A 17857-nucleotide genomic window follows, 5' to 3' on the forward strand; every position below is an offset into this window, starting at 1 on the left:
AAACATCAGCTGCTCGTTGTTACAAATCCTCCCCCAAATTCCCTTTAGTTCAGTTTTAGAGACAGTGGTGGGGAGGAGCAAGTACTCCAACACACGCAACTCAGTTTCTTCACGTACAATATCTAGAATTCTATGTAATTATTGTGCGTGTAATTATTATAATCAGAATTCAACCATTAATGCTAAAGATAGCAATCCGTGGAAGTACAGACATCTAAGCTTTTCCTTCATCACAGCTCTGCAAATTACCAGCCAAATAAAATGTTTAAATGGCATATAACTAAGCTTAGCTAAACAGAACCATTTAGAGAAGTAATGCGAGGGGGAAAAAAGATACATAATTCAGGATAATGCAATTTTATGGTAAATCTTACTAGCACGTTACAATTAGTCTTTACAAAAATAGAGGATAATAACATACATAAACTGTAAAGATAATTTAATTATGTACTAATACCTTTTTCAATTCCAGTTAGAAATAATTTTCTTAAAGTTTATCTTAGATTTAAATGCTATAAAGCAATGAGTTGATGGATTAAGTATTATTAAAGTCATTCCATGAAAATCAAACAAATCCTAGAAATACTCTAGGGAAATATTTTAATACCATGTACCTGACTGTCATTTCAACACCAAGCTGCTGCAGAGATGAAAGGTTTTCTTTCTTCACATCTGCATCCATGGCTAAAACAAAATTAAATAAACTATTATAAGAAATATTATTTGAACAGAATGCTAATGTAAAGCTCTTTCTGTGTATGAATACCAATTCTGGAGGACTGTCTCCTACTCAAAATTATTTTAGTAGTGTTTGGAAAGGATTCATAAAAAAATCTCCATTCTTCACAAGACTTTTTTTTAAAATTAAAATCACCCTTGTTATAAGGAAATCTTCATGGTTGGTATGGTTATCATTACATTTACAGCAAGCAACATCTTTTTCAGCCCCATATCTTAGTAGAACTTCATCCTTTCTGGCCTAGAAATCAGACAAGGCAGCCTATTCTGATCCACTTTCTTCCATTCCAGAGGCCTTAAAATTTTCTAGCTGTAATTCCAACTTTATTAACAAAAATTCTATTCTGATATGAATCACAGAAAACTTTAAAATGGATAGATTTAACAAATTAATTAAATCCTATATTTATGTGCATTTTTTCATACAGTAAAATATACCCCATTTTCTGCAGTTATTTAAATTAAAAATCCAAGCTAGAAAAAATTAATAAATAAGGATTTAAAGCAACCACTGCTGTAGCATTTCCTCAAAATTTTAAATTCTAAATTAAATTTTAAATGGGCATTTTCCCTATCAGGTAGATGTTATCATCTAAGATAAATATACCACAGATAAAAGTTGCAGTCTAATAATATTATGAGTTACAAAGCTGAGGGAATAAACCTTGAATATACTTCTTTGAAAGGGCTGTTTAAAATCAGAAAGAAATGAAACAAATTAAAACCCTTATTAACTGATAACATTTGTTTAAAATGTAAATAATAGATATGGCAGCAGAAGTTAAAGTGTTTTCATATAAATGATAAATGTACAAATCTAATTAAGCAAATTACACAGTAACTTTCTATGTATTTTTTCTATATCCTCAGACAGAGAAATCAAAGTGAAGGATTCCCTGGCTATTCATGTAGGTGAAGACTATGTTCCTGCCACATAAACAGGGGCTGTGGTATTAAAGATGAAATAGTTACAAGTTCAGCAAGAAAAAGACTCAAAGGGAATCAAACAAACAAACAAACCAACCCAAAAATACCACCAAAAACAAAACAAAGAAAAAGATTCTATCTGCTCATATCAGATGAGGTAGGGCAAGATTTTTATGAAGAAATGATACAGCAAAATACACTCAACAATGAAGCAATAAAATTCAGCAGAGGAAGTATGGTAAGAATAAAACCCCACTTTGTTTTATAACTTTCACTGAGAACAATAATTTTAGTATTGGGATTGTGAGAAGTTAACCTTGTACCTTTGACAATATATATTTATACATAACAAATATCAACTGCTCTTTGAATAAAATTATCTTATTCAATAATCTGATGGGACTGAAACAAACACCCATCAGAGAGGTTTTCTGCAATCCAAAGAACAGAAGTTCAAATATCTTTTGCATAGCATACCAGAAGTGCAATCTTTGGAAGAATACATATAAGTTCACAGGGTATTTCTGTTAAAACCCCACAGAGATAACAAACATTCATAATTTTTTACAGCTCCTGCTCCAAGTTACCTGTTTACTCAGGCTGTAATTGCCATACCAAGTCAATATATTTTCAAGTTTGTGTGTGCAAGTGGGAAGGCAAGAGGCATACATACATCCTAGGAAATAGGGGGAGTTTAAATGAGTTGGCTGTGGCTAATGACTAATTCAGTCCTAACACCACCATTGCAGCAGAGGGCAAGGAGAGCAATGACCTCTAAACTCCAATGCAATCCTGCTTCCATTTTGAGGTGGATTCTCTTGTGGGTGGCCATGCAGGTATCCCAGTCCAGCAAGGGTGTAACAAAAGAAAAGCTGTATCACAGCCCACTGTGTGAGCCCTGTGTCCACTCTATAACAGTTTACAGCAAGTACTGAATGCTCATTGTCCAGTAACATTAAAAGAACACAACTGACTTCACCGATTTTCATTGACTTTTCTTCTCTGTTGTAACAATTTCTTAGTGGCTGGAAAGGGCTTTTTTTTCCCCCGCCACATTTCCTTTGGATATTTTTCTCTGTATTGTGAAGGAAGATAAAATTACCTTGAACTCTGGACTGAATAATAATTCTCTAGCACACAGTACCTTATCAAGGCAAAACCTCTTGCTTTCAGACACCACTGTATTCGACATAATCACATCTCTGTATCCTGCTAATCCAAAAATTGTGCTTCTTTGTCCTGAGTCAAAAGTTTTTATTTTCCCTTTTGTTTATTACTTAAAAACTGGGAAGACTAGGCCTAAGGACACTGTAAAGTCATTTAGAATACACAAAGAACTACTTTCCACTGATTAAAAACTGGACCCAGAAAGCCTAAATGCTCCATTAAACTTAGCAAAATACTATGAAAAACAAATGGAATATTTAAATACAGTATATTGCAATCCATGGACAAAAAGCTTGCTTGTTGTGACTGTGCCATTGTGATGAGACCCATATATCTGATTTAATGCACTGAGTTAATTTTATACAAAAATTTTTTGACAAATATTTTTCAATACACCTGATATAACTGTCTTGAAACACAAAAGGTTTCATAACAAAAAGGCATGGAGAAAAATCAGTTCTCTAAATAAGAATGCCATTCATTGTCAAAGGCCAGACCACCTCTCTGAACTGTGAATTAATATTATGGTACAGCACTCTGGCAATTATTAAATTGAATGAACACCATATTTTGGCAGCTTCCTTTTTATTTATCTTAAAGCAAAAAAAATATGTTGAACAGATATTTCACACTTTTTTTCTTTAAAAATGAAAAACACTTTAAAACAGAAGCCAAAATTAAACTGGTGACTTGGATATCAAAATTCTCTGGGAGCTGATTTACAATTTAATAAAATTCTCAGAAAGCACCTCAATGGGCAGCACTTTTCAAAATGTTTTGTAGCATTCAAGAGCACAAAAAGAGACTCCCATGAGGCATGATTTTTTAAATTATTAAATCCAGTGTATAGCTATAAGCACTCCAGCATAAGTTAACTGCCATGCATAGTCCTGGGGCATTCTTTCTGATCAGCCTACATTTCAATTAGGCTTACAATTTATATTAAAGATTGCTTTCTTATTCATTTTTCCTCTTACCAAGACACAGCTTTTCTGTGTTTAATTCAGAAAATGGGCTACATCATATTCATACTGAAATGACAGGATGCCAAGCTGAAACAGCTTTACAGCATATGTCATGTGACTTGTATCATATTTGGATAATATTTATTTACCTGTTTAAAGTGCTGTTACCCCAAAGACACCACTGGCTTCCCTTTTGTCTTAAGTAGAAAATATTACTAAAGCTGTAACTCACATTATTGGTTTAGCTCTTTCACTTCCTGGTGCCCAGGACAAAGGGTTTTATGTCTATATAAATAATCTTTGGAATATACTAATGGATGCAAAATTTTAACTTCAGTGACAATAAGAAAGATTAGGTTTCTTCCTATGGATGAAAAAGACTTTTGATTCAAAGAAAATATTTAAGCAAAGGTTCTGTAAACAGCTGAAAATACCATGATAGCCAGAGCCACCTGCATTATTCTCACAAATGCTTTAAAATACTTAGAAGTATATAGGTATATTTGCTATCAGATTTCTAGTCCATGGCTTTGTCCATATAGACTGAAATTATGGAACTCGCAATTTTTTCCAATGATTTATTATTTTTTTTAACAAACCAGCAGGTTTTCACTTACTCTTCAACAGGTACCTAAACACTGACCCTGCCCATTAGCAGATAGCCAGGCAGTCAATATTAATCTTTATGCTATGCCAATAACTATTCTTTCTTATTCTGATGTTCTCATTAAAGTTTTCTATTTTAAACATTATTTGGACTTGTGACAGAGCAAAATTTATGAATTTTTCTCCATAATCTGTTCAGCCATTTTGCTGTTTCTCCACGATGTCACCTCCTTCCACCAGGCTACTCATCTAGAACACTTCTGACAGTCTGACCTCACACTCATTGTTAGAAATGCCTATAAAATAATCTTTTTTCAAAGAAAAGTATTACTTTTGTTGGATTTGAATTGGGAATGGAGACAATGTAAACAAGATCCAAGAGTGACTGCTGGAGAATGTTGATGGCTTTTCAGAGGTAACCTTATGCACAATTCTACTTTGACTATCTAAAGTATCTGTTATATCATTAGTACTCTTGTCGTAACAATACAAGACCAAAATATTAATATCTAGAACTTCAACTTATGTAATGATTATCCCAAACACTCAAGCTGTTTCTGGCAATAGCTTCATTAAGAATGGCAATGGATAAAATGCTTTCTGATAACAGCATCTTCACAATGGTAGACAGTTTGAAGAAATGAATTTATCAAATGATGCAGAAATAATGGAAAAATTCCCTTCCTTCTCCTTCCCTTTCAGCACAATTTCAGGTTGTAATCCTGTGTTTCTCATTTGCTCCTCCTTCTGAACAGCTCTATATTGATACATTCCCCCTGGTGTTTTTAAAACTTCTCAGTTTGTTACCTGACCCTTCAAAGATTAAGAGCTCATTAAATGGCAGAAAGCTCCTAGAGATTTTGTTCAGTCAGAGAACTTAGGCTCATTTAAGAGAAGGAACACACCATGACATTTGAGTTTTATGGCCAAGACCTGAAATCCCAGAGGTTTTGTCCCTTTGGCAGTAAATGGCAGAGCTGTTTCAGAGATAAAGTCCAGTGGAAACAGAGGATTCGACTGCAAGGTCATCTGCAAAAGCAGAGCTCCCAAAAAAACCTGCTGATCATAAAATATTGCAACAGTCCCAAGTGTCTGCAACACATCATGGTCTGCAACGGATTATGAAGATCAATTAAGAAGCAGACACCAATATATTAGATGACTTCACATTTCTCTGATAAATGGGTTTTTTAAACCTTGAGAAAACAATGACATTTTCACAAAGCATTTCTGTTACATTGAACTAGAGTTTGCTAACAGAAAGAGCAAGAAGCTATTTTAGGAACTTCGTATACCTAATATATAATGCACAGTATTTACTACTACAGCAAATTTCAGTTTCTTGCCATTTTATTACCTATTACAGCTAGACACCAATGATTTGGTTTTCAATGTTTTCGGGTTTATAAAGGAGAAAGAAAAAATAAAATCAAACTAGAAATTATTCATTCTAGGAAAGGGGACCGACAGAGACCATCAACATATGCACAGATTCATTCATCTGAATAAACATCACAGCAGTATTGTTGCTGCTAGCAGAAAATAAACTTCATGTAAGATTTGTGCTACTGTTTATAATTGAATATTGCAACTGCATAGTTTTTTATCAGATATTTTTTCCTTCTCTCTTATCTTGAAAATGGTAACAACCCAATCTAATTTAATTTTTCCATATTTGCAAATTTTATAAGAGACTGAAATCCTGAGGGGCTCCACTGCAGATGGATGACTGTGTTATTCTAATTACAACTAGCTACAGGTTTACAAGGCTGTCATTTTTTTAAGATAATCAAATTCTAATTTCAGGAAACATGATAAACGCTGAATATCTTTGTGCTTTACTGAATCCACTTTCATGAAAAATGGGACTTTTCTTCATTGAAATGAACAACTATTAGAAACTGGCTTTCAGTTCCTCAGACCCAAATTTATTTAAAAGAATAGTGGATACATACCAATGCCAAGTTCATGTTGGCTTACTTAGATGTGGAGCTAGAAAGATGTTACCTTCTAACAACTCATTAGCTTTACCTCATACAGAAAAATGTCTCTCCAGTAACTAGTTTTAGGATTTAGGTTAGATGGCTCTTACAGGACTATATGAAAACATACTGTGAAATAACATGGCATTCTCCTTGAAGCAATAGCAACACTTCATAAAGACTACCAGAAAACCTTGGGAAATGTACAGAAATCTGGCCAATCATTATTCTATCTGTGAGAAATCTAATTTTAAACAAATAAGGTCTGATAAAGATTTGAGTTTGTTTTGTTGTCCCTTTGGTACAAACATAGGAAGCATAATGCATCCTGGGTTCTCAATGTGCATTACCCTCCCTTCAGAGGAAGGCCATACTGTTTATTTTATGATGTAAAAAAGAACGCAAAATGAACGTAATTTTAGCTATATGACCAATTCTTAAAATGATGCCCTTTTACTGGTTCAGAGTAGAATTAGAATATGATCATAGATTCAGTTTTAGAGCCAGACTTTTGTTTCAAGTCAATCAGCATGAATTTATTGGCCTAAACTAACTTCCCTGGTTAACCCTTATTGCTACACCTGTCTGGAAAAGGCCCTATGAAGTTTTAGTAACTGTTTTCCTATAAAATTAAAAGAAACCTTTGATGATACATAGTGTTTGCCTGAGCAACACTCTTTCCTGGGCTGGAAAACTCTTCACAAAAGAAGTCTGTGATAATGCTGTTGCTGACAGGGAAAGAACTCAATAGGGCACTACCAGTCCTCTGCCTACCTCTTACCCCCAGATTACTGACAACCCTTAAAAAGACTTCTTATTCTCCCATTTTCAAGCTTTTCTTCATTAAAGCACATGGAATAGCAAAAGCACTTGCACATGAAAACTGTTTCTTAGACAACCCGTTAAATATTGTAGCATTTATTGGATAACTGAACTGGCAAACTTATCCAGAATCAATGTCTAGTAGTACCTGTATAAGACCCAAAAACCCCCTCATACAGAAAATATAAATATTAGATGGAGTTGGTTTATCATTAAAAGAAAATCTTTAAGGCTCAAGAAAACCAAGAACTGAGGTTTTCACTATGTTATCTTTGTCTGTATCTATTCTTTTGAAGTTTTTATTCTAGATAATTAATTGAATATGTGCAATTGTCACAGGATTTTCAAACTTTGTTTTCTTTGAAGTTGACACTAAATTTTAGATAAATAATGCAGTGTTGATGCTACCTCTGTCTAATCAGTGGTTCATGGTGAAATCAAATAGAAGATTCAACCTTCTTGAATGTACTTCAAATCCCAACTTTGACTAGAAGATTGAGAGGAGTGGATTAAAAGTAAGGTACTTGATGACTAAGGGAATGGAGTAAGGCCTACTGCTTCTCTTTAGAGATCTTTCACATTAGATGGAAGTACTTAGCTATCATAATTAAGGAAGAGCAGGATTGTTGTCTTTGCTGGACAAGGTATCCATTCAGAGTATGGAAGTCAGATGTTTCTTCTACCTCTAGTTAGCTTTTGCATGTTTAGCTTTTAAAGGAACAACCAAAATTATTATTTGAATTAGGAAGTCTCAGAAATATGTAATTACAAAGCCTTTTGAGTCCATGGAATTACTTTATTCCTCATTATGCCTCATGACAAGTTGAAAAGTAATACAGGACAAGACAAATATCTTGTCCTTGACAAAGGTATCTTTTAAGAAAAAATAAAAGTGTGAGAGAAATAACTGTCCCATCAACAACTCTCTTCATAAAGCAAAGAGACACATTCTCAAATGAAATTATGGGTATCCTGTTAGCAAGCATTTGGAAGGTAAAGGCCACTAAATATAAAGAAAGACAGCTTCTAAAATTTTTAGAGAGGTTTTATGCTTTGAAGCTTCAAAGGCAGGCCCCAAGTCTCCAAGGATACTATATCTGCATAATATGGATAGGAGAGTAAAATATCAGTATAAACAACAGACTCTCCCCAAAGCAGGCTTGATTCTCCACAGTTAGTAACGGAATAAGTACTCTAAATGGCTGAAATACAACTGGAGAAAAGAGTTGTGGACAAAGAGTGAAGAATGAAAGTGCATCTTCCAGCAGATATTAACATTGGCTCTAAATCTTCTCATTTTACCAGTGCTTTAAAGTATTCAAACACATTACTTTACACTCAGAATAAATCAACTTTATCATTCATCCTTTCTTCTCAGCTGTAAGCACAACATCTGTACAAAACTAAAACTCAGATTACTCAGGCAACAGTTCTTTAATACATATCCCTTAATACAATATAAAGTGTATACCTTTGTGGGGCTTTCAAAAGATGAGCCAGATTGCTTACACCATCTTATGTATTTATGCCACCAGCTTTGCAAATCATCTATATAGGTGTCAACAAATACTCTGAATCGCATCCTCACCTGCTCTGCATCATCTTTCCATTATACACACAGAAATGTGAAAGCCCATCACTAATAATTATCTTTTCTGTTCACTAGAGCACATAATTTTCTTCTCTAAAGTGAGGCATTTCCCACCAGTGAAGTAATAAATTTCTGAGCTGTTAAAGAACATTTTAAACAACCCCCAAAATGATACAGATACATTTAGAAGAAGGGTAATTTAAATATGAAGAAGCTGCATGGCAATAAATTATTAGAAGACTGACCTTTATAGCTTCCTGTGCTGAAATAACAATCTGTTTTGCTTTCAGAAAGACGTGCCACAAACTTTTCAATTAATTCTGCCAAAACTGCAAAAAATAAAAACCCATTAAAAAATTAGAGGCAACAAAGAAAATATGGACCTACGTCACCTAACTAAATGACAATATGTGGGAAAGTAAAGCTATTTAAATTCCTGCATATTTATTCATAATTTTATGGGGAACAACTCAAAACACGCATTACACTTTGACATTCCTAACACCATTTCTAACTTAAATTAAATTTTAATAGCTTTACTGAGAATATATTCAGCGTAAACAGAAAGAGAATCTCTTATTATCTTCATATCCTCCAAGGATTACTTCAGAATTTGTTACATGGTTTCAATATGAAATGAAAATTAACTATAATTAAACTATAATATCTTACCACATTTGTCTGTGTATGGAGACAGGAAAGGAAAACCATAAAACAAACAAACCACAAAACCAACCAACCAAATACCCCAAATAAACCCAACAACCCACACAGAACAAAAAGCTGACACCATCTCAAAATTATGCTAACAAAAGCACATGAAGTTTAAGGGCTGTTTCCAACAAACTTCAATATAAAACTACCTATACCATCACAAGATAAAAAATATTCATTTAAATTTATGCAAGAGGAGTATTTAATCTTGTAAATTCTGTATTTAATGATGAGCATAAAGTTCTTCTTCAGTTCTTGCTATGGAACTTTGAGTCTGCAGACATTGCACAGCTATGTCCAATGCTGACATCTGTTCACTATGGAGGAAATCTTATCTCCTGCCTTGATAGATGTTAGCCAGGAAGTTAGAAGACCTCTCAGTGAAAAATCATTATCCAAACTGTCCCTGATTCCTCAATTCCCCAAGTCTGAGGCTATGGCAACTGAACACATGACACCATGCAAGTTTAAACAAAGGTTACGAGGAAGCCTTTACAAACTGCACAGAAGAGGCCCGCATGAGGTAAGCCATACTAGGAATTTAGGATAGTAACAATGACCTTCTTTTATAAGTAAATGCTATCCTAAAACACCTGTTGTTGGCTCCATGAATAGGATATAAAGCATACAGATATGCATACTGATAGGCCTCACAAGAATGCAAAGCAAGGGAGCATACTTAGAGAGTAAGAACTGCTGCCATCTGTGGGAGATCCCGTTTAAAGACCATGTTACCACTTCCCTGGCAGCACTTCCAGTTAATAGCATTGAAGCTTCAGCTCCTATTCCCCCATTCTTGCACATAATTCCAGGCACCCATTGCCCAGGTGGGTTTTCTGCTTTTAAATTGAATAGCTCAAAGAAACATGGAACGGCAGGGGTTGGAAGGGACCATAAAGAGCACCCAGTATCACTGGTAGCAGCACCAGTACTCTGTTTAAGCAGACAGTGGTAGGAGCAGCTGCAGCAGCAAAAGTGAGGCAAAGCAACGACACATGCTGGAGGTGGCAACAGAGAAAGGTAGAAACCTCCTGAGCTAGCCATGATGACAGGAAAACTGACAGAAGCAGTTAAAGAGCAGTGCATGCTCTTTTGAGAATGAGAAGGAGGAGAAAGAGAGAATTTCCACCCACACTTTGATGCTTGTTATGCCAGAAAACAATGAAGAAAAAGATATAATAAAGATAATTAATTCTTCTTCTAATTATTTTAAGCTAACATGCTGACATTAAATCACAATTCTTTTTGTCTTGATTAATTGCCTAAAACATTTACAAAAATTACACTGAATGAGTCCAAAAAAAGTTTTTAAAAGGTTGCGTTTTGGTAATGCTAAAGAAGTTTCACTATAACAGCTAAACATGAATTTACAGTTAGAGTTCCAACTCCAACAGTAACAAAATTAATTTTGCTTTGCAAGGGACTACTAAATTAAAACGAAAAACCTACATGTGTAATTTATATTCTTATGCACTCTTACAGTGAAATGAAACTGCTAATTAAATATAATATAGCTACTTTTAATCATGGTTAATAAAACACATGGGGCTAAAAAAAAGCAATTTACTTTACAGAAGAGTAACAATTTATTCTTTTTTGAAGAATATACAAACTCACTAATCCTCACTAATATGCTTACTGGAATTTGGCCCACAAACAATATAACAAATATTTGTGTAAAATGAGCAAACGTGTCTATTCCTGAAACTGCAGGCAGCAAAAAGAAGAAATCAGACAAAGTTCGTAACTAGCTATACGTTTACTGTATGACTATAAGTACAGGGATTACTGAAATATGCCATACTATAATAATAAATGGGAACTATGTTAAGACTAAAATATCCCATAATTCAGAAACTTTAAAACCAAGCTGGGACACTGTACATTTCTTCTCTTTTTGTCATAAGGCAGCCACATGCTTGACCTAGCAGGTGAATACTTCACTTCAGTGCTTGAGTTAATAGAAGTTAGAGTTCAACTGCTAAGCAATATTTTAAAACTCAAGCACTAAATTGATTTCCACCATTTGAAAGCATTTATCTAAGTGCCTATCAGGATCTTTGAAAATATTTTCATCAAGTTTGAGAGACGAAGACACACAAGAATATGTCTCAAAACACATGTGGTTAATACATAAATAAATGGTTTTCACAGGACACTGCCTTTTCCAAAGGAATGTCCATGTGAAATGACAAGTAGCTATTTAATTTTTTTTCTTTTGATACTACATCATTTAGCTGCCATTTGGACACCACTTGAGAAACTGGTTCAGTGATTCTTCATTTAACTGGAAAACTAGACAAAAGACATTTAGGCAGGTTCATGGTACAGTACAGTCAGTATTACTGATAAAGTCGAAATTTTCAGGTAAAGTTTATGTGACCTACCAACACATGAAAATCTTGTTTTTTCTTAAATCATGGTAGCTTGGCTGTGTTAGTATTGAAATTTTTAAGAGTCTAGAAATAATCTCATGGGAATTTAATTCTTACACACAAAATAACAGAATTTTAATTTAGGTATGTGTAATTATATACAAAATAAACAGAAATGTTTTTAAATTTAAAGTAATTTCTTAAATTACTTCAGTATGCTTATAAAACACCTACTTTCCTCCAGTTTTCTTTTTCCCTGAAGAAGTAGTGTACAAAAGGAAGGTAACTGAAACAGCTTCAAAAGAATAAAAATACATAAGAATACTGCTTTAAAAAAAGCATGTGATTAAAACTGTTGTAATAGGTAAAAACCATGAGCACTAACCTAATTCCTACTCTGAAAATTTTAAGTCAAAAAGATCAAAAAGCAAAAATCATCAGACTTTTAAAAATCCTCTTGCAACTGGATCATGTTCTATGATCCAGATGTTTCAAAGGAGTTTAAAGGAAAATACAAAGGATTTTTTTTAACAGCAGTTCTGCTCTCAGGCACAAGATGTGACTCTTGGGGATGGTCTGCCCAGGGCCAGGGGTTGTACTCAATGATCTTTGATGATCTCTTCCAACTCTGCTGAGTGGAAGGGATTCTGTGTTCTGTGACTTCTGTTAGAGGCTAGAAATTCAAGAGTGAAAATCTTGGACAGATTACTTCTTTGCAAGAGTAGCGTCATAAATTTTCAACTCCATCAACCATACTTCAGCTTAATAACTATATGAAAAACAGAGTTAGCAATTCCATTATTGATAGCAAGAACAAGGAGGACTTTCAATTATTGTACATTAAAATGACAAATGAACAACCTACATTTTCTCTGAAAAGAAGAAAACAAGATAATTTTGACAGTGCTTCCATCAGAGATGAACATTGCATATGTTATATCAATATACAAGAATTTTCTTTATTAATGGAAAAAAAAGCCCTTCAAACCAAACCAAACCTTTACACACCTGCACAGACATTCATGTGCACTCATGTGCCACTGCTTACAGTGGCTCCAAACTGATTTGGGGGTCAGAAGAAAGAATTTCTGATCTGCAATTGTTTTTTCTGCATAACATAAAGACCCACTGTTTCACTCAAATTCTAACACATCTTCCTTGGAAAATCAAGGACATAAAAATGAAAACAAAACCACAAACATCTAATTTGTATTATTCTAAAATCTTATTTTGAAAATACAATATCAGCATTTTTTTATCCTGAACTAAAAACACTACTACAGCATACAACAGTCATGGGTTCTTTATCCTATGGGGAAAGTCCTGCAGTTAGTTTCAACTTTTTGTTGCAATTGCTAAAGGCTGCAGCACACATACATCACAAACAATGACACTGCCTCAAAGGCACACTGTATTTTTTGTCAACTTGTTTTGATAGAGCTATCTCAGATGATGCAGAGCTCACAAAATATTAAAGGATTCCAGAACACTGTTTTTGCTGTAACCACTCTGCTTCCATCAAACATTTCATTTGTAAAAGCTGGAGAAAATTCCTATGTTTTACAGTAAGTTCTCACAAGAAAGTTCAAGAGATGTATTTTCTTTTCTTGGCTGGTTGGTTTTTATTAAGAAAAAACGATTTGGAGGTAAATTAATAGGCCCTAAAGAATATTGGAGATCTAAATCCAGATCCTCAGGGAGATAGGCGATGGAAAATCTGAAAGACTCTATGGAGCAAGCAATTTTAGCTGAGTTTACTATCTCTATCCACATTACATATGAATATAAAGCTTGAGAAGAATACGATTTGGGGACAGAGTATCTCATTATGAAGGGAAGAATGTTAGTATATAATTGATATAATCTCTGCAATACCCTTAATTTATTTTGCTTTGGGTTTAAAGTCTCCTAAAAGGGGAGTGGAATAAGGATGCTGAATCTGCCCAGAAGCCAGACGCTGATACAACGCTAACTGGGAACAGATGAAAAAAGGAGTTGCTGGAATGGAAAACAACATTTTGCCATATCTGAAGGACAAAAAGGAAGAGATAATTGAAAAAGGCATGGCTAAAATAGTCAAGATGAGATTCTGGTTCAAGAGAAAAAAAAAAAACAAAACCACAAGTCACCTTTCAGTCATGTGAACTATTTGAACATGCACTATGGTAAGCCTAAATTCATACAGAGTAATAACTTTCTACATAAATCTAAACTCTTGTTCAGAGGAGTTGATTTGCCTGCTTCTTTTTCTGCCAAAGCTTAGATGCAAATACACAGAAAGTTCTTTTCTAGATGTACTAAAGACACTTGAGAGAGGCCACAAATACTGTAATGAGTAGTCCAAAAGAAGCCAAGACATGACCTGGCCAAAGGCTCTCCCCACGGTTCTCTTGCTGATAAGTGACCCAAAGAAAACATGGAGCTATACACCCTAATACCCACAGATCTGTGGCACCTTTATGGAAGGAATGAATGAATGGAACACTGGAAAGAATGTCTTTGTCATAGCTTATTGTGCTTAGAACACCAGACTGTGGGAGCTGGTTGTCTACAATATTTTGTTTTAGGAAACCAAGAAAGTTCCCAGACTTTCAGTCCTGATGTATTAAAAGACATGCAAGCCTGGGAAGGTTTCAGCAGTTCAATGAAGCCTTTTGAAAAGCAGATTTTAATATTTGAGAACAGAAATTACCTAAAAGCTACAGTCAGAGGTGATGCTTTAGCAGAGAAAGCACCAGTCTAAGGACATCCCAAAAGCAATGCATTACCAGAGCATTTAGCACAAAAGTATTGACCAAGCTGATGGGAGACTAATCAACATGGGAAGGGTGAATTAGAGATATTGATACTGTACAGTTTCTCTGGAATTTTTTGATGGAGTTCAAGCAGGTTCTATAGATTCAGCATCTGGTAGTCCTGACACCAGATCACAGAATATTTTTAACAAATCAATACACATTACTCCGTAAAGTCCTTGAGTCTAATGTTATCTTTGCTCATTATATTGTGGTTTAACTCCTGTTAATGTCAGTCCCCCTTATAACGGGCCCAGTAAAGAAAGCACAAGTGTACATCTTTGCTCTGAAAACCATGGAGATTGCTCCATCTGTAACTACAGAGAAAGCTTTGATTTCTGGGCATCTGGACTGAGGTCTCTCAACTCCTCTGAAATTTGGGAGAGTTTTGCATACTGCAAAAGATACACAGCACTACAGCTGTCTCTTGTAAAGTGGATTCAGTGAACTTGATGTTTTCTCAAACCACAGAGCTGCAGATATTTTGCTGCTTCTGAAATATCTCCAAACAGATACAGAGCATCTGAAGAGATTTGCACAGCCAGCTGTATTAACTGCTTATCTAAATAATATAAAGGGAAACCCTGGGCACCTGTAAACAACAAGTTTGACTACATACTGACCATAATCAGAATTCCTATGGGAATGGAAGCCAGCAATTTCTGAGAACACCTCACTTCTTTATGGCTACACAAGCTTATATGATATCACAAGGGAATTATTATGTCTTACTTCTGATGATATATGTCATATGAATGATCTGTGGTTTTGCTTTGGCTACTTTGGTTTTTTAACTGAGCTATAGCAATGCTCCTGCATGATCACACTGTTCATTAAAAATAAATATGAAAATTAGGAAAAACCTGAGTAAACAAATTCTTTGATGTCTAGTATGGCTTAATTCTGATATTTTTTTACAGAAATTGCCCATTATTATAATTTCCCAACCCATGTTAACTCATTCACAAATCTCTGAGAAACGTCTGTTTTCTTTCAGGCTTTCTTTTTCAATCTCAATAATGTACTCTCTAGAGATCTAGAACAAAGACTTGTATTTGAGCCCTCTTTCTTTATCAAATTTCACTGAAAACATAGAGAGATAACAGTCGTAAAGAGAAAAATAGAACATAAAATGCAGAAGCCTTGCTTACTTGGGAAAATACCATTGAAATAGTTTTCATAATCAACACAAAATTATGGACTACTTGTATAGATAATGTGCTCCTCAATAAAAAAAAAGAAGAAGAGTTGCTTATTAGTGGTCTTTTGTCTGCTTGCTTTGTTAAACTTCTCAAGTCATACTCACTTGGTCCACTGATGCTATCTGGTCTGGTTTTCATGACTTTGCAGAACAGTTTTCTACAAATTTCTGCCCACCCGGCTGGCTTCTCTGGACTTTTCAAGAGTTTTAAGAGCTTGTCAAGATCCTTATCTAGAAGAAATGAAAAATTAGTGTTATTCTATAATGATCATACACTGACAGAATAGTTTGATTTGAAAGGGACCTCAAAGATCACGTAGCCCCAACTGCATTGCCACATGTATTTTTGGCAGACCTCCTAAGAAAAGACTGCATAAACATGCCTTTTTCTAAGACAATTAAACTGCAGAAGTAGTCCTAAAGCTGATGACATTCTGCTTTATACAAAACATTCTATTTACTGATGGGATTTTGTGCTTATTTTGGCTGGGGTAGAATTAATTTTCTTCACAGTGGCTGGTATGGGGCTATGCTTTGGATTTGTGCTGCACACAGAGCTGATAATCAAGAGATGTTCTAGACATCTGTGCAAGCAGAGCAGAGCTTACAAAGATCTGGCCTTTTCTGCTTTCCTACTGCTACCCCAGCAATGAGGCTGGGGGTGCATAGGAAATTGGGAGGAAACACAGCTGGGACAGGTGACCCAAACTGACCAAAGGGATATTTTATACCATACAATATGCTCAGCATATAAAGTGGGGGAAGAAAGAGAAAGGGGAGGAACATTCTGCGTGATGTTGACATGATCGCAGTTGACATGGTGGTGTTCAGTCAAAGGCTGGACTCAATGATATCTGAGGTCTTTTCAAACCTAATTGATTCTGTGATTGCATTTGTCTCCCTAAGTAACCATTACAGGTGATGGAATCCTGCTTTCCTGCAGATGGCTGGACACCTGCCTGCTACCCAGATGCAGAGAATTAATTCCTTGTTTGCTTTGTCTGTGTGCATGGCTTTTCCTTTTCTATTATACAACCATAGACTAAGCTGAGTTGGAGGCGACCCATCAGGATCATCAAGTTCAACTCCTGGCCCTGTGCAGGGCACCTCAAAAGTTACACCTGTTCCTGAGAGTGTTGTACAAACACTTCTTGAACTCAACAAGGTTTGTTGCTGTAACCATTCCCCTGGGAAGCCTGTACGAGCCCCCAGCCACCCTCTGGATGAATAGCATTTTCCTGATGTCTAATGTAAACCTCCCCTGACCTGACGTCTTCTATTTCCTCAAATCCTGCCATTGATCACAAGTGTGAAAAGATCAGTGCACCTCCACTTCCACTCGTAAGGATGTTGAAGACCACAGTGAGGTCTCTCCTCAGTCTCCTCTTCTCCAGGCTGAACAGACCAAGTGACCTCAACCACTCTGCATAACCACTCAGACATTCACCATCCTTGCTGCCCTCTTCTGGACACTCTCTGATAGATTAATATATTTTTATGGTGTGCCCCCAGCACTTGAGGTGAGGCTACTGCAGTGCAGAGCAGAGCAGGACAATTCCCTCCCTGCCCAGCTGACAATGCTGTGCCCGATGCCCCTCAGGACACAGTTTGCCCTCTTGGCAGCCCTGGCACTTGGCAACTACCAGGTAACTTGGCTCCCAGAGTACTTGACGCTGATATGAAATACTTTCTGGCCATCTGGAGGGGAAAAATAAAGATGGTACCTAACACAAAGCAAATGCACATGCATTCACTCCAGCTGGATACAACCCCTCTGCTGCTGGACCATTAATATTATTCATTTTTCATGTTTATGAGTACTTTGCTTGTTAAATAAATTTTTTTACCATTTTTCTCAAAGGAGATTTTTTTCTCCCAAACTGGTGGGGGGAGGAGCTGCTTGAATCTGCTTTCTAGAGGGACCTCTTCAGAGATTTCCTCCCTAAATTTGCCCTAAACCAGGAGAAGCATCAG

General features: G+C 35.6%; 1 protein-coding gene across 1 annotated transcript in view; it reads right to left on the minus strand.

Annotated features, from left to right (window-relative positions):
• The window catches only part of TBC1D32 (TBC1 domain family member 32), a 73985-nt gene that overhangs the window by 7720 nt on the left and 48408 nt on the right, over nt 1-17857 (minus strand). The window contains exons 27-29 of the mRNA XM_084202325.1: nt 15989-16114; nt 9044-9127; nt 615-684 (exon numbers count right to left, since the gene is read on the minus strand). Coding sequence (XP_084058451.1) covers nt 615-684; nt 9044-9127; nt 15989-16114 — 280 coding nt within the window. The remainder of the gene's footprint in view (nt 1-614; nt 685-9043; nt 9128-15988; nt 16115-17857) is intronic.

This window comes from Fringilla coelebs, assembly GCF_963513975.1.
Source record: "Fringilla coelebs genome assembly, chromosome: 3".
Taxonomy (NCBI): Eukaryota; Metazoa; Chordata; class Aves; order Passeriformes; family Fringillidae; genus Fringilla; species Fringilla coelebs.